Consider the following 23,494-nt stretch of genomic DNA (forward strand, 5'->3'; position numbering starts at 1 on the left):
TTAACCACGTCTCAGTAATGACCAACACATCTGGATTGAAGCTGTGAACCCACACTTTCAATTGATCTAGTTTAGGTAATAAGCTTCAAGTGTTAACGTGCAGAAAACCCAAACTTTTACGAGAGCAGAAATCGGTGAAGCAGATATCAGAGAATTGGGGCTAGCAACAGTAGATGGGCCAGGGTGTACATGCACATTTCCACATTTCATCAACAGTAATACAATCAAGGCACGGCAGAGGACAGGGAGAGCTCTGCAGTGCTGATTTATGACATCTGAACGTGCATCAGATGGCAACAAGATCATAATGTACAGCAATTTCATCAGGTAACATGAATACAAAGCCGGCTCGGGTGGTTAGAAATGGTATGGGAGGCCAAAAGTCTGAGTAACCAATAGAGAGTCAGAGTCCCGAGTGTGGGAACAAACATAGTCTGTCCCACGGTTGGGTAAAGAAAGTTCGTAGTCAACAAAGTATGCAGGAGTCATTAGGCAAAATAGCAAAATGCACAAGAAAATAATTAAATATATAACGACTTGGGGCTAGCCATTGTAAGATCAGTGTCACTTGCCCCAGCAGTGTGGTGGGGGAGACAACTAGGGCAGACGGTGAACAGATCGCCAGGTGGAATCCATAGCAGCAGTGCAGCAGGCAACGGGAGTAGGTTGGGAGAAGCTTTTATTTCTGGAGGCAGAGTTCTTGTAGAAAATGGGGTGGTCTCTGTGGGTGGTCTCTGAACAGCAGGAGGGGGCTTCAAGGTCTCTGGATTTGGGTGGGGTAGCCTGCCATTTGTTGGGCTCAAAGGCTTCGACACCTCTGCCTTCACACATCAGTGCTAATTGAAGTTGTATCTTCCTGTCAGTTGTTCTGTTGTGAGTTGTCCTGGAAGATGACTACGTTTCTGATGGAGGAGAAGGAGGAGGCTGCATTCGCTGCGATCCAGGGGAGCAGGGAGATTGATGTAAGCCTTTACCCACCCTTCAAGAAGGCTGCGAAGGAACGGGTGGAGCAAAGGTCATAACCAGTCTCTCGTATGATTGATGGGGCACTAAAAAGATCCCAATATAATACACTCTAATTTACTGTAACTTTGATATGATACCCCACAGCACTACTTTAAAACATCACTGAAATCTTAATGGTACTATTCTCAAACATCAGGTTGAAAGAATGGGAGAACCAGAATGGCCTGTTTTCCACTAAACAAAGTAAGTCTACTCACCAGGTCACCACCCCTTTGTTACATGACATGTATTATATCATTCTTTAAGATACTGAAAGTTGTTTGGAATCCACTGATTAAAGTGAAAAACTTTTAATATAGTAGAGACAGACATCTTAGGCTGGTGGACTTTACTGACTCATTGTGTTGATGCTTTTAACATTGCAGGAACTAAAGTTAACTTGCGTAACACCATTTGCTATCGACTTTCAAATGAAGTCTGGACTGCAGAGAAGGAAGACTCATTCGCCGAAATGGAAATCATTGATTCTCCAGACACTCTCACACTTTATGGAGAAGAACAAGGACATAAGGTATACTAACTGAACTTTTAATGACAATTTTCAGCACAGGGGATGTTAACAAATAGATTAGCTCACTCAATATACTTCAGTGAAGGCCAAGGGCTATGCTTGTGCAGTACATTTCAATTCATGATTGCTGTTTGATTTTACAGATAAAGCACACACTAATCAAGCTCTATGAGAGTGGTCAATCATTTGTCACCATATTTCCAGATGGAACAGGACAGGTTTTGTATCCTTTTGGAGAGATTATTCCGAAAATGTATTCAAAATATACAATATATTTATTTTGAGTTATATGTTTTATAACGTTTTTAAAAGTATCATTGATCAGAGAATACGCAGGATGGTCAGATCGTTTACCTTAATGGAGTGAAAGCTATCCATCAGAAAGACTTGCCGTTCTCATATTTGCTGTCCACGGTGCTGATTACACCTATGTGATCCTAGAGGACAAAGATCTGGTACCCAACATCCAGGCCATCTTTACATCCAGGGGTCAGGCCACCTGCTATCATCCAAATGGTCTTATATGGTATGTATAATATAGTATTATGCAAATGAAGAACGAAAATGGTACCCTATAGATTTTCAGCTTCATTGGGGGCTGTGTAGGCCTATATTTGGTAACTTGACATATAGGGTGTTTCTCAAAATGCATGCTACCGTGCTCCGAGCATGCAAATTCGAGCGTGGGAGGGTCGGAGTATGAGTCCAAATCGAAGTATGCGAAATGGCGCACGGACGGCACTTTTGAAATGTGTACTCCGTTTGAACATATTTTGAAGCATGCATCAATGCAAGTTTGAACAGAAAGTACGCACAGAACATGACGCAACCACATAAAAAAAATATGCACAATTTCTTGAAATCAATTGCAGACATTATTAAATAGCTGAAGCGCAAGAAAATACACTCCGACTTCGGAATGAAATGTTGACTATTCACATCTCATGTTGCCTGACTACAATATTTTATCTTCATACGTACGTTAATAAATACACACTGTGTTAATTTTGGAATGTTTACCTGCCTGCAATACCCACTGTAGTAAGTAAGTCAATAGGGCTAACTGGCTAGCTACTACTGTTAGCTAGCCATATAGCCACAAAGAATTGTTTGCTAGCTATGCACCTACGAATAATTAATCTACCTTGCATAACATTAGTTTTAGGTCATTTTGCCTGTTAAACTATCTGGTTAGTGTCATGCCCTGACCTTAGAGAGACGTTTTATTTCCTCTATTTGTTAGGTCGGGGTGTGATGTGGGGTGGGCATTCTATGTTGTATATTTCTTTGTTGTGACTGAGTAGGGTTCCCAATCAGAAGCAGCTGTATATCGTTGTCTCTGATTGGGAATCATACTTAGGCAGCCTTTTCCCATCTGTGTTTTGTGGGTAGTTATTTTCTGTTTAGCATTCTGTGCCTGACGAAACTGTTCGCTTTCGTTTTGGTGTTTTTTTGGTTATTTCTTGTTTGAGTGTTTCTTGGTAATAAATATCATGAACACTTACCACGCTGCGTTTTGGTCCACTTCTTCTTCAACTACAAACGACGACCGTTACAGAACTACCCACCACCAAAGGACCAAGCAGTGTGGTCAGGATGAATGGACCTGGGAAGAAATCCTAGACGGGAAAGGACCCTGGAGGCAGGCCGAGGAGTATCACCGTCCGAAGGAGGAAATAGAAGCAGCGAGAGCAGAACGGCGACGCTACAAGGAACTAGCATGGCAACAACGGAAGCCCGAGAGGCAGCTCCAAAACATGTTTTGGGGGCGGGCACACGGGGAGATTGGTGGAGTCAGGGTTGAGACCTGAGCAAACTCCCCGTTCTTACCGTATTATTTATAATATAATACACACTTAACCAGCATGGCTACCACAGCATTCTGCAGCGATACGCCATCCCACCTGGTTTGCACTTCGTGGGACTATCATTTGTTTTTCAACAGGACAATGACCCAACACACCTTCAGGCTGTGTAAGGGCTATTTGCCCAAGAAGGAGAGTGATGGAGTGCTGCATCAGATGACCTGGCCTCCACAATCACCAGACCTCAACCCAATTGAGATGGTTTGGGATGAGTTGGACCGCAGAGTGAAGGAAAAGCAGCCAAGAAGTGCTCAGCATATGTGGGAACTCCTTCAAGACTGTTGGAAAAGCATTCTAGGTAAAGCTGGTTGAGACAATGCCAAGTGTGTGCAGAGCTGACATCAAGACAAAGGGTGGCTACCTTGAATAATCTCAAATATAAAATATATTTAGATTTTTGTAAAAAAAAAATGGTTACTACATGATTCAATGTGTGTTTTTTCATAGTTTTATGTCTAACACTATTATTCTACAATGTAGAAAATAGTAAAAAATAAAGAAAAACCCTTGAATGAGTATGTGTGTCCAAACATTTGACTGGCACTGTATATGTTCGGGTCAATGGAGGTTGGTTAAGAACTAGGTGTATGGAAAGTTACTGAGTCGGGCAATGGAGGGAGGCAGAAAGTTTACATTTGGTCAAACATGTTATTGTTTATTCTCATGGATCCTATGGAGGGAGGCAAAGTGCAACAGTCTGGTTTCAGTCAGTGATAAGGTAGGACAGCCGTGGAGGAGTGAGGAATTCGGCCCGTGGTCAGGTCAGATGAAGTGAGAAGGAACAGTCCTATTACACACATACTTACATGCCCACAAAGGATCTAGCAGGAGGCGGGGCCATGACTACACTAGTAAGGGGAACCAATTAAGTTCCTGACTAGCAACAAAGATTTATTGGCTGTCTAGATGTGTAAGGAGTTTACTTCTCCTAGTAGGAGGGTGTAAATATATGTGCTTGTGAAAACCTGTCTTTGTCTTCGTAGCTGTTTGACCCAGTGGGTGAATAAACTTGGTTTGAGCTTTTTCCAAGTCCTCCGTTTTAGTTTTTACTCTGTATGTTTAGAACCTAACAACACAGGAAACTGTTGAGCGTGAAAAACCCAACAGTGTTGCAGTTCTTGACTCACTCAAACCGGTGCGCCTAGCATGTACTACCATACCCCGTTCAAAGGCACTTTTACATCTTTTGTCTTGCCCATTCACCCTCTGAATGGCACACATACACAATCCATGCCTCAATTGTCTCATGACTTAAAAATCCTTATTTAACCTGTCTCTTCTCCTTTACACTGATTGAAGTGGATTTAACAAGTGACATCAATAAGGGATAATAGCTTTCACAAGTCAGGTGTTCCAAATGTTTTGTACACTCCCCACAAAATGTTTCAGAGGATTCATTTCAAGGCTATGGCCTACGAGATTCTGGTCCTGCCTTTCAGGCTCTCCCTATCGCCCGCACCTTTTCTATGGTGGTGGAGGCGGCTTTGACACCGGTGCGGTGCCAGGGGATCAGTGTATTGACCTATCTGGATGATTGGCTGGTCGTAGCAGAGTCGAGGGGACAGATGGATTGCCACACTGCCACACTGGTTTCCCATATTCAGTCTCTGGGGTTCATAGTGAATAACAAGAAATGTTGTTTGACTCCGGCTCAGCGCATTCAGTTTCTTGGTCTCGTTCTGGACTCAATTCTAAATCATGCGTTTTTGTTCCAACAGAGGACGGTCACATTACGGCTCTGTCTGGCACAGTTTCAGTTGGGGCACTCTGTGCCTTTTATCTTGTGCCTGCGGTTATTGGGTCTGATGATGCGTTTGTTTCAGTGCTGGGTGATTGCTACTCGTCTGGGTGCATCTCACCACTGCCATCAGTTTCTCAAGGTATCTTCGACGTGCCTAAGAGAGTTGATTCCTTGGAGTGACCCACTACTGCTGTTGCAGGGGGTTCTCATGGGCCAGGTAGTGTCCCGCAGGGGGATCATGACAGATGCATTCTTACTGAGATTGGAAGCGCTGTGTGTGGGCTACTCAGAAAGAGGGATTTGGTCAACAGTGCAAAGGGCTCTGCATATCAATTACCTAGAGCTACTGACTGTTTTGCTAGAGCCAAGGTATTTTCTTCCCGTGTTGGAGGGCCAGCATGTGTTGGTGAGGTGCGATGAAATACATCAACAGGCAGGGTGGGACACGGTCTCTCTCTCTGCTAAACTTGGCCTGTAATTTGCTCGTATGGACCAGCGCGCATTTGCTGTCGCTCAGGGCGACATATCTTCCCGGCTCTCAACGTGGGTGTGGATCTACATTCCAGGGGGGGTCCTAGCTCTACAGAGTGGAGACTGCCCCCCTCAGTGGTTGTCCAGATATGGGACTGGTTCGGCAGGGCTGACATAGATCTGTACACATCGCGAGTAAAACACGCATTGTCGTCTGTTCTTCTCAATGAGGGATCTGGGTGCTCCGTTGGGAACAGAGGCTTTGGCGTATCAGTGGCCTCGGATCCTGCTCTATGCGTTTCCTCCGTGGAGAGGGTCCGTCAGGAGGGTTTGTTGTTGATTCTGGTGGCTCTTCAGTGGCCCAGACAACCCTGGTTTCTGGAGATCATCCGCCTGTTGGGTGGGGACCTGTGGAGGGTTCCGTGTCATTTGGATCTATTGTCCCAGGTGCACGGGAGAGTTTGGCACCCACGACTACAGATATGCGATCTATGGGTTTGGCCACTGAAAAGTTGAAATTGAGGGCTAGTGGTTTACCTTCCAACGGGATTATGACTATACAGTTGTCACGTGCGCCCTCTACAAGAGGGTTGTATACATATAAGTGGCGCACGTTAGAGGGTTGGTGTCTGGTTAAAGGAGTTTCTTCTTTTCAGAGCTCTTTGGTAAAAATGTTTGTTCTTGCAAGAGTTTTTTGAGCTGGGCCTTTCTTTTTCCACATTGAAGGTTTATATGGCAGCTATCTCAGCGTGTCATGTAGGGATTGACAACTCTACCCCGGGGTCTCCTCCTCTGGTGATGCGGTTCCTTAAAAAGGCGTGCATCTGCTCAGACCAGTGCCTAAGCCAATGGCACCAACCTGTGACCTGGCTTTGGTCTTGTGTCAGCCAAGTGCATTTGGGATCTCCATCTTCATCAGTGCACCCTTCCTGTTTGAAGTTCGCGCCAGGCTACTGCAAAGTGATGTTACGTCCTAATGCAGCTTTTGCTCCCAAGGTTATGCTTATGTCTTACAGGTCCTTAGCTTTTGAGCTGTTCCATTTCTCGCTGCCTCTGTTTCCTTCCAGTGAACAACAGAGCTTGCATGGACTGTGAACGGTGTGCGTTTTACGCACGTATATGGATAGGATTGCGTTTGTGACCAGATTCACTAATCCACCTTGCGGCAGGGTGCTTTCTAAGCAGCGTCTTCTCATTGGATTTTGGAGGCTATCTCCCTGAAATATTACAGCAAAGGACAAAGGTTGGCTAGCGGTGTGTGCTCACTCCACTAGGGGTGTCGCGGCTTCTTGGGCACTGTTCAGGGGCATGTTGATTGGTGATGTCTGTGCTACAGCGAGTTTGGGTTCCCCACATACCTTTTTCCCAGTGCGGCTAATAGTGTTCTTATGGCTGGGTCAGGGAGTGGGTGTCAAGCAGTGCCCAGGTTGTGCATATTATCAGGGTTACCACAGTTTCCTGTGGGTTTGAGCCTGGGCAGCACGCGAGTACACAGTTTCCAGGTTACTGCATGTCTCCTGTGGGTTTGAGCCTCGGGCTGCCATGCTTCATCAACTCTGGTCCCTGCTATGCAGCATGTGCGCTATACCAAGTCACGACAGGTATTCTGTTGTTTTGGACTTGGGGTCCCTTGTACGAGTTCTGACATTTCAGGCTCGCAAGGTATTGTTCTTGGAATCATGGGATCTATGGACTTGGGCTGCAGTGGCAGCGTGTCAGTGCGCATAGCCAAGTTGCAGCAGGTCCTGGTTCCCTATATGGGTCTCTGACAGTTCAGGACTCATGAGGATTTGACAGTTCAGGCTTCTCAGGTAAGTGGATTTTGATTAAAGCAGCCCTCCGCACCTCTCTGATTGAGGGGTTGGGTTAAATGCAGAAGACACATTTCAGTTGAAGGCATTCAGTTGTACAAGTGACTAGGTATCCCCCTTTCCCTTTCCCTTCATTAGGGAAAGTGGTAGGGAAGGTAGGGAAAGAAGTAGGTAAGGTGGCTTGTGTAACCCCTTTTTGGAGACGATGGAACCTGTGTGTACATGGGCTGCCATGGGCCTCCAAGTTTGGTACCCTCTGGGCCGGCTTTGGATGTGATTGTATGTCCCCATTGTATGTTATACCAAGTGACCGACTGAAAGTGAACGTACAGTTATGAATATAACTACTGTTCCCTGAAGGAGGGAACGCGGTATAACATATTTTGGCCCCTTGCCGTCAGAGGGTTGATGAAATTCATATGAGCCCGGCATTATAGCCAGGAAGGCAGGGCTTCCGAGGGTGAGCTCCATTGGCCCGTTGGGCGTTTTCTTCAGGTGAATATGGTTGGTCGTTGACTCCCCACAGTATGATATCCCTCGTTCAGTCCTTCAGTGAACAGTAGTTATATTCATAACTGTATGTTTGTGTGTTGTTTTTGCTTGTTTGGCAGGGTGAACCTGACCCAGCTGGGAGGCTCCTGCTGTAGTGACACCGGGGCTATGAGGAGGCGCTGGAGTTGGCTGGACCACGAGCCCCATGTCCACGCCCCTCCCTTCCAGCCCATCTGTCTGACCCTCAGCCCCAACATCAGCCTGCGCATCCAGACCCAGGACTGCATCTACCTCACCTTCACCTCTCGCAAGAGAAGTGTGAGGTTCAACGTGGGGGCCAAACTCAAGGTGAGACACTGACATTGTCAATTACAGACTCAATAAAGACACCAGGTGAGTGGCGTATATTACTCTAATCATGCGAGAAGCACAGGAGAATACCATGCTTTATAACGAGCACTGAAGTTGAACACAGCTTTGTACTAACACCCACTCATATCAGAGCTGATCAGTTTGCGTTTCCCCAGCTGGAGCACTTGAAGAGCCTGATGTTGCCTGGGCCAGACCTGGACCAGAGACACCTCCACATGAAGAGTGCAGAGATCTACAACCTTCTGCAGAGGATCCAGGGCTATATCACCTACCAGCAGGCCCCAAGTCCACAGAAGGTCATGCCCCAATATAGCCTGGTCTCTCAAATGGAGAGACTGAAGACACCTCTGGACAAGCACCACTCAGTCAAGAAGAGAGTTCAGATAGCTACCAAAGCCAAATAATTAATTTTTCATTAAATTATATTGGATACAGCAACTTGTCTAGTCTCAAAAACAAAAAAAATGCACAATGAGACAATAGTGCTTATGTATAGTGTGAACAATGAGACAAGGACAGCAGATATACTAATGTCATCCTTTTTAATCAGATTGTTCATGGATAAATACAGTAGTTACACTATACACACACACTTCTATACAGAGAATGCCAAAGAAAAAGCTGCAGTTAAGTTTACATTAACTTTGTAATTGATTGAATGTGGGAGTAGCATTAGGCAAATATATCCATAATATATTACATTTCTGAGTAAGACCACTGACTTCCCCATTCCTTTACAGTGCAAAACTGCTCTAGACAAAAGGCCCATTAACACCAAGCCATAGAGAAGTTCAAGCATCCCAAATACAAAAGAAAAGGTAAAAAAAGACAAGTTCTCAGGGTATTTTTTTTTTTTTACATGTATGCAACAAGTTGGGAAAAAATAAACATTAACGGAGAGAGCAGGAGGAATAAGTATCATTTGGAAACCACTGACACACAGTAAAACAGAAGGGTTCCTTTATTAAAAACAGACCAAGGGAGCAGTGTTAAAACCTGAGAGCCCTGCAGCACAGGCTGTCACAGACCAGAGATCTCCATGTTCAAAGAGAAAGGTGTAGAGTTGTTACATATCGTGCAGCATGTTCTTTTCATTCCGTCTCTTAATCCATTAACAAATTAAGCATAAACGTGGCGGCTGCTCGTCGCTCATTAGCTACCTGACAAATGAATAAGGTTCTATCTCCTCTATTAGCCTGGTTAGAGTGTCCTTATTCCAGCCGCTCAACATTCACCCTTGTTTCCCCATTTGCTACGCTCACTGAATGTGCCAACTTATCTTGACTCAGAAATGTTTTATTATTATGGTAAGAGAAATACAGTTGATATAGCCAATAACCCTAGTCTGTGTGGATCTCTCCCACATAAAAAAAGTAAGCCCAACACCTTCCAATTTTAGTTGAACAAATTGATTCAAGATCAGTACCAAAAAGAAAATCTTCATTTCACCTGATCCGACCAACTGAGTGATTGAATGCCTAACTAGACCACGACATGCTCGGAAGCTGTTGGTTGTGTCAGTGTTTGGGGTATCTTTGGCCTTGTGTAGGATCTTTGCAGGTTGAGGGCCAAAGACTAACACAGTCCTTCTCCTAGACTTTTGCTCCACAAGCTCCAGGTCTGGCTAGGTCAGGGCTGGATTAACCCTCCTGTCCACCCTTCTGTCCAGACCAGACAGAGCTCTGCTGACCAGGCCTTCAGGTTACTTATTCACAGACAACAGCAGGTTAATCTGAAGAAGAGAGAGAGCATAAACACAGTGAGGACTCACTCCACTAAAAACATCCAGCATGACTTTGAATGTCACTCCAGACAACACTACACACAGCGAAAACCTGAATAAACCAAGGTTGAATAAATACACTTGAAAAAAGATATTGAGATCAAACAGCCATTTCCAGAAAGAGATTGGAATACCTTGCCCTTGGTTATGATTTTGTAAGTGTAGCCAGTACCAGCTTTACCTGTTCCATAGAAGGGCAAGCGATGATCTGAAGGTCCTCGCCACTGTATTCCTCCTGAAGCAAGGCGTGCAGTCTCTGGAACACCTGCTGGATGTTGTTCTGTGGGAGAAAACAGCAGGTTAGTCAGAGAGCTGCTGGAGAGAAATTATCCCCTCGCGGGTCCCCTTTGTATCCCAGTTGCCATGTCAACGGTGTTATTGTGCACTTAGATTCACTTACTGTAGATTAGCACCTAGCTGTGCACAAAGAGCCGTGATAACCACTGAAGAATTATTTATTTCTTAATAAGCAGGAACAAGGCTTAAAAAAAGTAGCTGCAAATTGCTCAGCCTGAGCACCTGCTGAAAATATCCTATTTGTTATGTAGGAGTGTGCTAAAACCCCTATGAGCTCCTGTTACTCTACAGGGTTAGCCTGGCCCAAGATCTGTTGATTTTTACTTGGGCAAGAGAGCAGAAACATATCTGGGACCAGGCTAGTACAGGGTTGGTGAAAGGAGGAGAGTTTAAACTCCACTGTCTAACAGACACCCACCCGGACAGGCTTGAAGAGGATAAACTCTGTGTCTCTGTTGGCCAGGTACAAGGACATGCTCTGTAACGTGCTTGGCAGCTTGCTCTTCATCACCCTGTAGGTAGCCATCACTATGTCGTTGATCTTGGCTAAAAAGGGGAGAGAGAGAGAGCTTGAGTCATTTTTCAGTTCCAAGCCTTCCTTCCACCACATGATTTAGAGGTTTCACTGAAATATGATGATACGGTTTCTTACCTGGCTGTGCCCAAGGTTGTTGGGAGAGGTTGTACGTGGGACCTCCTTGGATTGCCATGGTTTTCAGAGCAGACACCTGAAACAACACAAGACAAGTTCCCATCTTCCTCAGTGAAGGACAACGTGAGTTAGTCTTGACTATAAGTCCTATTCTAGATTGAGGAAGGCATTTGTTGAAAGTGCTATATACAGGTACCTGCCAAAATAAAAAGGAAACACTTGAGTAAATGAGGGACACAAAAGTATAGTAGGTGCTTCCACACAGGTGTGGCTCCTGAATTAATTAAGCAATTAACATTTCATCATGATTAGGGTCATGTATAAAAAAAAAAAAAAAAGCCCAAGTAGCACATTATTTTGGCTACCATGGCCCGAAGAAGAGATCTCAGTGAATTTTAAAGAGGGATCTCAAAAGAGCTCAAGGGGTTTAAAGGGAGTGTGTGTGTGTGTGTGTGTGTGTGTGTGCGTGCGCGTGTGTGTAAGTCACCAGATCTCAACCCAATTGAACAGGTATGGGAGATTCTGGACCAAATTCTGGAATTTCTTAGAGTTCCAGGCACTTTGTAGAATCTATGACAAGGCGCACTGAAGCCGTTCTGGCCCAACACCCTATTAAGACACTTTATGTTGGCATTTCCTTTAATTTGGCAGTTACCTGTAAGTCCAATTCATTATAACCACTTTAATACTGTATGACTTTTAATACTGTATGAGAAAGACCATGGATGATAGGCACTGAGTAGATTCAGAACAGAAGGTCACAATGTTTTAAAATGAAACCCATCACATTTGAAAAGGCCTAGATTCCAGTAGAATAAGATTCACCTTTATCTTTCAGTTTTACTGCACAAAATCATGACCCTCAGTCAGTAGTCAGTGAATAACCAGAAAAAGAAAAGAGATAGTCCAAGGTCATGTTTTTGAAGTCTGAGCCCCAGGCTATCTGTCTGCCTCTCCTCTCGGTCAGACTGAAACGTTACCTTGGTGAGAAACTCCTCCAGATTCCCAACAAAGAGGTGAGTCTGCTGCTGGATGAACTGCTCACAGCTAAACTTCAGATGGCGGTCCACGTCCTTCTTCGAATCTATGTAGTGCTCCTTTATCTCCGGTGATCCCTAAGGTCCAATGGAGAGAGAGAGGGGTTAGTAACTAGTAAGTGGTAGTATAGATGAAAAATGACATATACTGCCAGGTTTTCCTGACATAGAGATAGGACCAGGAGTTATTTTTTCCTGTGTGAAAGTATTCAGATGCCTTGAATTTCTTCACCATTTACTGCTTTACCAAATGGGATTAAAATTGATGTCATTTTTTGTCAACAATTTACACAAAATAACCTGAGGTCAAAGTGGAAGAATATTTATTTTGAATTCTTAAGATAAAAAAATTCATAACTAAAATACAGTCGTTGCATAAGTGTTCAGCCCTTTTCTTTCAGCAAGCCTAAATTATTTTACGAGTAACATTTGGCTCAACAAATCACAAAACATGGACTCACTCTGTGAAATAATAGGGGTTGATTTTTTTTATGACTAACCCTTCTTCTGTCCCCATACATATATCTTTAGGTCTCTCAGTCAAGTATTGAATTTCAAGCATAGATTCAACTACAACGACCAGGGAGCATTTCGAAAGCCTCCTAAAGGAGGTCAGTGGTTGGTAGATCGGTAGCAATAACAAATCATAAGCATGGTGAAGTTAATAATTATGCTGTGGATTATATATTAAACCACCCATTCTTCTGAACTGAGCTGCAGGACAGGAATGAAACTGCTCAAGGATGTTACCATGAGGCTATTGATGATTTAAAACTGCTTCAAAGTTCAATGTCAGTGATGGTAGAAAACTAAACCTGGATCAACAACATTGTAGTGACTCCACAATAATGGCCTCAATGACAGAGTGAAAAGAATACAAATATATAGAATAAAACTATTCCAAAACTAAAGTAAAACTGCAACAAACAAAACAGGAAATTAACACACTTTTTGGCCTAAACGCAAAGCCTTATGTTTGGAGCTATTCCAACACATCACTGTGTAACTGTTTCCTTATTTCAAGCATGGTGGTGGCTGCATCATGGTAAGGGTATGCTTGACATTGGCAAATACTGGGGAGTTTTTCAGGATAAAAAGAAACTGGATGGAGCTAAGCACAGGCAAAATCTTAGAGCAAAACTTGCTTCAGTCTGCTTTACACCAGAGACAGGGAGAGTAAATTACTTTTCAGCAGGGCAATAACCTATAACACAAGGCCAAATCTACACTGGAGTTGCTTACCAAGAAGACTGTTAATGTTCCTGAACGTCCACGTTACAGTTTTGACTTAAATCAGCTTGAAAATCTATGGCAAGACTCCAAAATTGCCATCTAGCCATGATCCAACATTTTGACAGAGCTTGAAGAATTTTGAAAGGAATAATGGGAAAATATTGCACAATCCAGGTGTGCAAAGCTCACAATAAGACTCCGCTGTAATTGATGCCAAAGGTGTTTCTAACATGTATCGCCTCAGGGTGCTGAATACTTATGCAAAGACTATATTTTAGTTATTTAATTTCTAGTAATCTTTTATTTTTTTTCTCTCCACTTTGACATTAGGATATTTTGTATAGATTTTTGAAAAAAAAGGACTAATACATTTTTAATCTCACTTTGTAACACAAAATGTGAAGAAATCCAAGGGGTCTGAACACCATTGCAAGGCACTGTATATGTATTCTATATTCAAACCCAATCAAAAACTTTACCTCTAATAGAAATTCTAGGATAGCGTTGTGGCTGTTGAGTCTGAAGAAACCAGGAACAGATTTTGGATTCATCATTTTGAAGGCAGCATCTGATTTGAGACAAAAAAAGAAGATTCATCTTGCTGAAGAAGGATTAGAGTGCCCTCTAGTGTTACAAGTGAAATACGGACTTGGCTGAGATAAGTGCTAAAACAGGAACACTTCTACCAAAAGCTACAAGTTATACAGTATCTCAAGTTATTACCACTACTATAATAGTCATATGTGCATTTGATGGACACAATGGGCATTCCCCACTGATAATGACAATATAATGACAGGTTTTATGGAGCCAGAACATACATTCGCTGGCCTAATCTTTCCCTCCTCACCTCTGGTTCTCTTCAGGTCCAGAGAGATCTCCTTGATGGCAAAGTCTGTGTGGAAGGGAGCGATCTGTTCCCTCATGATCAGCAGGTGTTTGATCAGAAACAGCTGACCGTCTACCTGCGTCTGGACAAGACGAAGCCATAGCTCTAAATATAACATCTGAATAATCCAAATGTAACCTTGTTCCAAAAACAAAACTAGTATTGAACCATTTATAGAGGAAAAAAATGAATAACAAGCTAATCGTAAAGCTACAGTTGTGTTTCTCAATTACACCATATACAGGCAGAAACATATAATACAACGCATCACATGCACTGCGCCAACCCCCAAAAATAATAATGAAAAAAATTAAATAGGCGCCAACCTTGTTCTTCAGGATGACATCGGACGCTTTGAGCAGGGAGTGGATGCAGGCAGACAATGCCTCTTGCGATAAGCCCTGGAAGACTGCTCTCTGGAGAGCCAAGAAATTCAATGCATCAACACAGGGACAACATGGTGGATGGTAGATTAAAGAGATCAAGAGGAATGGTCAAATAGTATCATGAAATGGACTAGGCTCATGATTCATTCATATGACTATCTCATATATCGAAGAGTAAACATGCAAAATGCCAGACAATCAAAGCACTCACATCTATGCACCTATAGAGCTTGGACAAGCAGACCAGCGTCCGCCTGACTGTGGGGTACCACATGCCATGCAGGTCAGCGGGAGAGATGGATGGCTGCAAGCGGGGCGAGTCTATACTACCTGTATGCAAGGAAAAGAGAGGAGGGCAGAAAGGTACAACAGTAAGACTTATGCTTCTACACCTGCATTGCTTGCTGTTTGGGGTTTTAGGCTGGGTTTCTGTACAGCACTTTGTGACATCAGCTGATGTAAGAAGGGCTTTATAAATACATTTGATTGATGAACAGAATGCACTATTCACAACATATAAAGATAAGATATCCCTTTACACTCATTTGTAAACACTAACTTGCGTTACTGGCTCTCCTGTCATTTGCATCTTCAAGCTGCACGTCTGAAAATGACGACTCCTGGGCCATTAGCTTCATCTGCTCTTCCTTCAGGCTCTGGGCAATTTTCTGTAACCCCATGAGAGAGAAAGAGAGAGATGGATTACAAACTGTCTTTATTTTGTATCGAGGACGGCTGCAGGTAGAACTTGCCCGTAGGCACAGATCTAGGATCAGCACACCTTCCCCAAATCTTAACCTTAACCATTGGGGGGGGGGTTGTAATAGGAATTACTAGGTGAAAATTGAAGAGCAGCCGCAGATAAAGTCAATCAATCTGGTTTATTACAAGTTGCAACAGCACAGAAGCTGAGAAAAATGTAATGTCTAGCTGGCCTCTTAGCGACAAGCCCTTTATATTTTAAATCAGACAGCACCAAGTGTTCTGTAAACACCAACCCCAGAGGCTTGTAGGAAGACAAAACTAAATGCAGTGACTGTCAGTTGCTACAGTATCACACAATACAATAATAATCAAGTGGCCCCTGTCCTTGTACCTCCAGTCTGGCGTCAATTACAATCAACAAAACATTGCACAAACAGAACACTGGAAATCATGTGTATTACAGAAAGGGAACACTTAACTGTTTAACTCTTAAACATTCCATTTACTGAGAGGTTAACAGAAAATGTACAGTGGCTTGCGAAAGTGTTCACCCCCTTGGCATTTTTCCTATTTTGTTGCCTTACCGCCTGGAATTAAAATTAATTTCAATGACGGCCCGTTCCTAGGCCGTCATTTAAAATAAGAATGTGTTCTTAATCTGACTTGCCTAGTTAAATAAAGTTGTAAAAAATGTTTTTAATTCAAATTATTATTTTTTTTTTTAAATACATTAAAAAAAAAAATACAAAAAAAAAAACGGCAAACCGATTACCGATTGTTGGTCGACCTCTAGTCTCTATAAACTTGACACATCTAACCACTGGGATTTTTGCCCATTCTTCAAGGCAAAACTGCTCCAGCTCCTTCAAGTTGGATGGGTTCCACTGGTATACAGCAATCTTTAAGTCATACCACAGATTCTCAATTGGATTGAGGTCTGGGCTTTGACTTGGCCATTCCAAGACATTTAAATGTTTCCCCTTAAACCACTCAAATGATGCTTTAACAGTATGCTTAGGGTCATTGTCCTGCTGGAAGGTGAATCTCCCTTCCCAGTCTCAAATCTCTGGAAGACTGAAACAGGTTTCCCCTCAAGAATTTCCCTGTATTTAGAGTCATCCATCATTCCTTCAATTCTGACCAGTTTCCTAGTTCCTGCCGATAAAAAAACATCCCCACAGCATGATGCTGACACCACCATCACTGTGGGGATGGTATTCTTGGGGTGATGCGAGGTGTTGGGTTTGTGCCAGACATAGCGTTTTCCTTGATGGCCAAAAAGCTCAATTTTAGTCTCATCTCACCAGAGTACCTTCTTCCATATGTTTGGGGATTCTCCCACATGCCTTTTGGCAAACACCAAACGTGTTTGCTTATTTTTTTTTCTTTAAGCAATGGATTTTTTCTGGCCACTCTTCCATAAAGCCCAGCTCTGTGGAGCGTATGGCTTAAAGTGGTCCTATGGACAGATACTCCAATCTCAGCTGTGGCGCTTTGCAGCTCCTTCAGGGTCATCTTTGGTCTCTTTGTTGCCTCTCTGATTAATGCCCTCCTTGCCTGATCTGTGAGTTTCGGTGGGCGGCCCTCTCTTGGCAGGTTTGTTGTGGTGCCATATTCTTTCCATTTTTAATAACGGATTTAATGGTGCTCTGTGGGATGTTCAAAGTCTCTGATAATTTGTTATGACCCAACCCTCATCTGTACTTCTCCACAACTTTGTCCCTGACCTGTTTAGAGAGCTCCTTTGTCTTCATGGTGCATCTTGCTTGGTGGTGCCCCTTGCTTAGTGGTGTTGCAGACTCTGGGGCCTTTCAGAACACGTGTATATATACACTGAGATCATGTGACAGATCATGTGACGCTTAAATAAAGTCCACCTGTGTGCAATCTAACTAATTATGTGACTTCTGAAGGTAATTGGTTACACCAGATCTTATTTAGGGCGTTCATAGCAAAAGGGGTGAATACATATGCACAAACCACTTTTCCGTTTTTTATTTTCACTTCACCAATTTGAATTATTCTGTGTATGTGCATTACATGAAATCCAAATAAAAATCAATTTAAATGACAGGTTGTAAAGTGGATGAATCATTTTGCAAGGCACTGTACCTTACGTTTGTATCTAGGGGTGACTCACTGAAAACAGCCACATCAGACAGACCCACCTCCATCATCTCCAGTTTCTCAGGATAGGCCAGGTCCCCGGGGGCGGGGTTGTATCCGATGATGTCAGTCTGGATGTAGATGTGTGTCCTGTAGACCAGCCTCTCCTGGACATCCTCCAGCATCTGTTTCACCACTGCATCAAAGGCCCCCAACTGACCAGCTACAAACATAGTCAGCGTATCATTTCAAATCCAAAGTGCTGGAGTACAGAGCCAAAACAACTACATTTGTCACTGTTCCAATACTTTGGAGCTAAACGTAACATACAAGTGCATATTTCCTACAAAGAGTTAACTGTACTTAATGGTTAGAGTAACCAGAGTAGGTCCTTTGTATTGTGAATAACAGTACCGTTGTTGTGGACGTGGTCCTCCAGCATCTCATTCTTGAGGATGCCACAGAGCTCTGACAGGGTCTCCAGGTGGATAACGTGGATGATGAGTGGCCGCAGGACGTCGTAAAGCGACAGACACAGCTTCTCCAGCAGCTCGCTAGAGGGGGTAAACCCGACGGCAAGCTCTATTATTCCCATTCACGTCAGACTAGCGAGCACAAGGCTCTAGTGAGTTAACTCACTGCAATGTAAAGGTCATATTTGAGTCGTCCTCTTGAAATAATATGTTGAAAGTGTATTCGTTGCTCCAAACGAAAAACATGAGCTAGTATATGAGAAAGCTAGATAATGATTTGCGTCTCAATTTTAAAGCTGCCATTTCAGTTAATGAATGCCTAAGTCAGCAATTACTACAGTAGAGACATCACCTGCTGTAGCAGATACTATTGAGAATACTGACCAGGAAATAGCCATTCATGTGAGCCTTGCCTTCAAGACAAACACCCTGTACATATACTGAAGTAGAACAGGCAGGGCTCTTTGCATCTCAGTTACAGACAGAGCTTCTTCTGCAGCCCACTGGAAGGTTAGATACATTTACATGACACTGTGTTGAATTGTATGGCTGCCCTCAGCAAATTCAGTTAAAACCTGAAGTCAGCAATACAACAATAGAGGTGTCATGAGCTTCAGCAGATACTATGGTGAATACTAACCAACCAGGAAATAGCCCCGCCTCCTTGACAAACATATGCAGAATGTGTTGTAGGACAAACAGTACATGCTTCTTACTCACTCCTATACCAGCACTAGGGGATGGTGCTACTTACTCTAGTCTGGGTGTGGGTTTGGAGAAGAACTCATTGTAGAGCTGGTGCTCATCCTGACAGACGTGAACCATGAAGGCACAGCCACTACGCACCTGGGAGGAGAACACAGGACAGACAGAATCGGCACTGGCAAACCATGTTGAAGGCTTCTCAGATAATCTCAATAATCAAAAGTGAATGGATTCTAGTAAAAAAACAAAACAAAAAAAAAACAATATGATGTGGTCTTACTAATGCACAGTGGTCCTTGTTGTTTTGACTGGTCAGGTCTGTGATGGTGGATGTGATGCTGGGGCTGAGGAGCTGCTCTCTCTGGTCCAGGTAGCACTGGTGGATCTCCTCTAACAGCTGGTGGTACCTGGGGATGCCAGAACGTGGGAAATAATTATACGTAGATGACAGAAAACATTACATAGGTGAGGTACTCCTGATAATGGCGTTTTAGCATACACGAGCCCCATACTTACTCAGGAATTCTCTCTGACCTCTGCTCTATTTGTTCAATCAGTGTCTGAAAGAACAATCACACAATTATGAATCTCTAGAAAGACAACACATAATTGCATACCAAAAGAAGGGTGGCATAGAATGTTGATGGCAATTCCAAAAGAAAAAATAAGTATTTATACTAACTCTGACTTTGGGTGCAGCTGCTCTGAACTTGACATAGTACAGTGTGAAGGCATTGTCTGCGTTAGCCAGACCCAATGGATCCTGAAAGAAAAGTATATTCTAATCAGACATACAACTCAAGAGCGAAGACAGTTGATTGTGTACCAGTACCAAGTCACAATCGATAATAAAAGTGGCCGAGGAGTTCTTCCTACCCTTTTTGTTAACTGGTTGGTGAGATTCTGCATAGTGTTCACAGTGTGAGTCTTCATGAAGTGCATAGCTTTAGACAGACATTGTTTGAACTTGGCCAGATACACTGGGTAGTCCTTAAAGTTTGGCTGTAGGTGAAAAATAACAGAAATAAGTAAGTCATAACACAATATAGTGACACAGCTCTACAGTAGAATACGGACACTTTCCATTGTGAGTTGAAAATATACTTACATGGGACGAAACATACTCTATACAGTCATCCAATTTTGAAAGCATTGGTATAAATCCTTCACTGTTTACAGACAGTGTGGGTGAGTTTAATTTCTGCAAAGACAGAGCGAGAGAGATGATGACCTTTTGCAATGCTCGGGTTAGGAACAAGACTCACCTTCAGAGACATTTGCTCGAGGATTTCAAATGTCACAGCAAAGGAGGATGGATAAAAGGTTTAATCAGAAAACCAGCATACCGTGTTGAGGTTCTCCAACTCATTGAAATAGGAAAGCTTCTGCTGTATGCTCTCAGCCAGATCCACCAGTTCCGACTGTTAAAGAGAAAAGTATATGTTGGCAGGGAACTATGATTTTGATAACATGCTGACATTTCATGTCCGATGTTGCATTCCATTACAAATGGAAACAGGTCCATACTACTATGATCTGTTGGTACCTTTTGTGCCGCTGACAGTCTCACAGCCTACATGTAAAATGGTTCTCTACCTGTTCTTTAAGGAGCTGTTCACAGGCCTCATGGAGGGTGCCTGTCTTGTTGGACACAAACAGGTACTGCTTCTGCAGTGAGTCCAGGTGCTTAAGGGCAGCATTCACGTCACTCAGAATAGCATCACATTGTTCCTGATAACAATTGAGATGGTCTCTGGTTTTCCTGCAGGAGTAACACACACGGAACATTCCAGTAAATTCCTCAGAGATAGAGATCTAATGCAGTTTAGGATGCACTGTATATAAATCTACTTTTAATTTGAGAGATCAGCAAGTGGAAAGACATGAACATCAAGTTCACCTGTGCTTAGCTCCTTCATCTTGATCCATTTGTGTCTGTAGCTTTGAAAACCAGGAGAAAAACTGCAACGCAAAGAACACTGAAATAGCTAACTACTACACAACAAACTAACACATGCAACAATCATATGATATGAAAAACAGTAGAGAGTAGAGGCATGTAATGTGTGTGTGCCTCAGAGGCTCCACAATTTGTGGAGAAAATATCAGAATTATTAGACTGCTTTTGTAATCACAGCCAGAGTAGTAGGATTGAAGTGTAATGAAAAGCAACACACCTGTTGTGCTGTCTCTATCCTCTCATTCTCCAGATCAAGCATCTGAAAGCCCTTGAGCAGGACATCTTCTGTGGAAGCTGGTACAGTTGTCGTAAATGGGGACCGTAAAGAGCGGGATGTCAGGCTGCACAAGTCCTCAATGGGCAACTGGATAGGGAACACAAATGCGGTTTAGACCAACACATAACACAATCAATACTGTCATAGATCTCAAAATGCTAAACAGTTAGAGCTATCTTTACCAGGTTTGATTGACAGGTTACTATGGTATGAGGTTATGATTCGATGACTAATGGTATGGTATGTTAGTGAGGGTTAGCTATGCCTCCTCACAGAAGTCATCAAACAAGCATATCAACTCTGGCAAGTTGTTAGCAAAGTAGCTCGTTAGCCTAGCTGGCTAGTGGCTACTAACTAAGACTCAACAAACGACGTGGCAGACGGTAGCTAGCTAACTATATATTTGAGCTGGCAGCTAGCTAGGTTGAGTTGTGACACTAACTAATGTTATGCTCCTTAGCAAGTCCCTCCTGACAATCCTACAATGTAATCAACCAATTTGCCTTCTGGAATGCTTCTTTGCACCTGTCAACTAGCTGCTAAATCGGTGGTAGCCTAGTTAGCTAGGTAATTAGCATTAGCAGCTAGCTTGTCAACTCACCTCTGCGGGAATAGGGAGGGTTTCAGCGGCAGCTCGGATGTCCAGAATAGAGTCCGTTTGTTTGTCTGTCAGGGGAGCCATGGCATCTGTCCGCCGGTCCCACTGTGACAGTTTTTCACGCGTTTCTTTATCTGTCAGGTCCAGAAAAGAATGGTCTGTAGACGCCATCATCATTCTCAGCAACATTAAACGTCAGCAACAGACTACTTCCTCTTCCGGAAAAATAGGGGGAGGACTCTGACTATAGCATCCAATGGTATCAGAACAATTTCTTACTCATTGGTGGTTGAAACGCTTAAAACGTTGCACACATAAATAAAGGTGATAAAGGAGTGGGTGTTCTCAGGAGACCTTTAGTGAACAGTGTATTTCCAGTGCAATTGGCAAGTCTGTAATCTGTAACATTGAGTACACTGTGACATTGTTTCACTAAACAGAGAAATTACACAACCCAAAGTGACAGCATGGAAGAACTCACTTGCGGTTGCCCATCAATCCTACCAGTTTTATTATGGTCTTGGTAGACTATCTCAAATCAAATATTATCTGTCACATGCACAGGATACAGCAGGTGTAAACAATACTACCGCTGCACCATCAAGAGTGTCTTGACCGACTGCATTGCGGCCTGGGACGGGAATTTCTCCGTCCATGACCGCAAGGTCCTCCAGAGGGTTTTGAAAAAGGCCCAGTACATCACTGGGACCGTGCTCCGACCCATTCAGGACACCTACTCAAAACTGTGCCTGTGGAAGGACCGCAGCATCATCAAGGACCCCATACACCCCAACCACGAGCTGTTCACTCCCTTACCGTCGGGTAGATGGTATCGGCGCATGAGTTCTGATACCAACAGGCTCAGAGACCATTTCTACACAGCAAATGTTCTAGTGTTAAATCAACACAGACTATAGTCTATATTGGTCCACACTTTTGAATGTTAAATTAACACTGTGCTTAGTGCTGACCCTGTTACCCTTTGTCAGTGTTAGACAATTAACACTTTCATTGTTATGCAATAAAACCCTGTGTAGTATTTTTAACACTATGAAGTGTATATAGTTTACACCAGTGGTGTTATGCAATAAAACCTCATATAGTATTTTTAACCATTACACAAGCATTTTCGCTACACCTGCAATAACATCTGCTAAACAAGTGTATGTGACCCAAAACATTTATTTTGATTTGAAGAGGTGCGTACCTCTTGAAAAGGTCACTCAGTGTTGGGTTAAGGACATTACAATAATAGTTTTCATTGCCACATGCAAGTGCTTATAAAGACTTTACAACTGGCAGGAGACGTACTCACACTTTAAATAAACATAACAATAGCCTACTAAAACTGGTACAACACTTCCACTCACGGGTCACCACTAAGCCATTCCTCATTATAATTACCCAGTGTGCCTTGCCTTTTCAAGTGAATTGTAGAGTTACCACCTGTTACTGTATTTGTTAGAGACATGGCTGTTGAATTCATACTGTACATGTTCAGTCCTGTGGACTTCAAGTGAGTTTATACTTTAGGCAAATGCCATCATTGAAATTAATCTCTTTATGACAATACATTACATACTGTATATCATACGGCCTTGCTTTGATGACCAAGTTTTACCCTAACACAGTGGTGTTAGGAACCTCCTGGTTTACAGGCCACATCAGGACTGCAAATCACATTATTCTGGCTTGCAAAGTGATGTGTAATTCCTATTAGAAACCAGTCAGAGTTAAGATATCCAACAGTTTTTATTCACCCACAACCTGCATTCAGAATGACTGTCAGGGTTAGGAACATTGACAAAGGAGTCTAACTAAACCATTTAAACTGGATCAATCATTTCAGTAACAGGCACAATACATAACTGATTGGATTAGATTAGAAGTTTAGATAAACATTTTATTTATCTTTGTGCTGCAAAAGATTAATTAATTAATCAATGTACATGCAAAAACACAGATATTAAATACAATCCTAAAAAATCTAGCTACAGTAGAGCATGCTGGGCAAAACGATGATGATGGACATGGTTTTGATGGGAATGTTTTACTCTCCAAAGAATAAAATGGACACAATCAACACTGATTATTAACACCAACA

General features: G+C 42.9%; 2 protein-coding genes across 2 annotated transcripts; one reads left to right on the forward strand and one right to left on the reverse strand.

The window, feature by feature from the left end:
• The first annotated feature begins 1,160 nt into the window (after window positions 1-1,160).
• Window positions 1,161-8,704, forward strand: LOC106581874 (uncharacterized). Its single transcript, XM_082967027.1, has 5 exons — window positions 1,161-1,209; window positions 1,392-1,537; window positions 1,681-2,063; window positions 8,037-8,265; window positions 8,445-8,704. The coding sequence occupies exons 4-5, from the start codon at window positions 8,086-8,088 to the stop codon at window positions 8,691-8,693; spliced, it is 429 nt and encodes a 142-aa protein (XP_082823153.1). The 5' UTR covers window positions 1,161-1,209; window positions 1,392-1,537; window positions 1,681-2,063; window positions 8,037-8,085; the 3' UTR covers window positions 8,694-8,704.
• A 110-nt stretch (window positions 8,705-8,814) lies between these two features.
• On the reverse strand, window positions 8,815-21,609 carry cog3 (component of oligomeric golgi complex 3). The gene is made up of 23 exons (XM_014164362.3): window positions 21,394-21,609; window positions 20,733-20,879; window positions 20,456-20,517; window positions 20,152-20,317; window positions 19,902-19,976; window positions 19,664-19,756; window positions 19,432-19,557; window positions 19,238-19,318; window positions 19,072-19,115; window positions 18,836-18,962; window positions 18,605-18,696; window positions 17,792-17,931; window positions 17,440-17,600; window positions 15,126-15,234; window positions 14,778-14,896; window positions 14,507-14,596; window positions 14,142-14,262; window positions 13,771-13,859; window positions 12,002-12,136; window positions 11,022-11,097; window positions 10,788-10,915; window positions 10,254-10,352; window positions 8,815-10,021 (listed from the first exon to the last, which is right to left on the reverse strand). Exons 1-23 carry the CDS (start codon window positions 21,577-21,579, stop codon window positions 9,992-9,994), a joined length of 2,496 nt encoding a protein of 831 aa, XP_014019837.3. The 5' UTR covers window positions 21,580-21,609; the 3' UTR covers window positions 8,815-9,991.
• Between the last annotated feature and the right edge of the window lie 1,885 nt (window positions 21,610-23,494).

The sequence above is a fragment of the Salmo salar genome, chromosome 21, assembly GCF_965601325.2.
Source record: "Salmo salar chromosome 21, fSalSal1, whole genome shotgun sequence".
In the NCBI taxonomy this organism is placed as follows: Eukaryota; Metazoa; Chordata; class Actinopteri; order Salmoniformes; family Salmonidae; genus Salmo; species Salmo salar.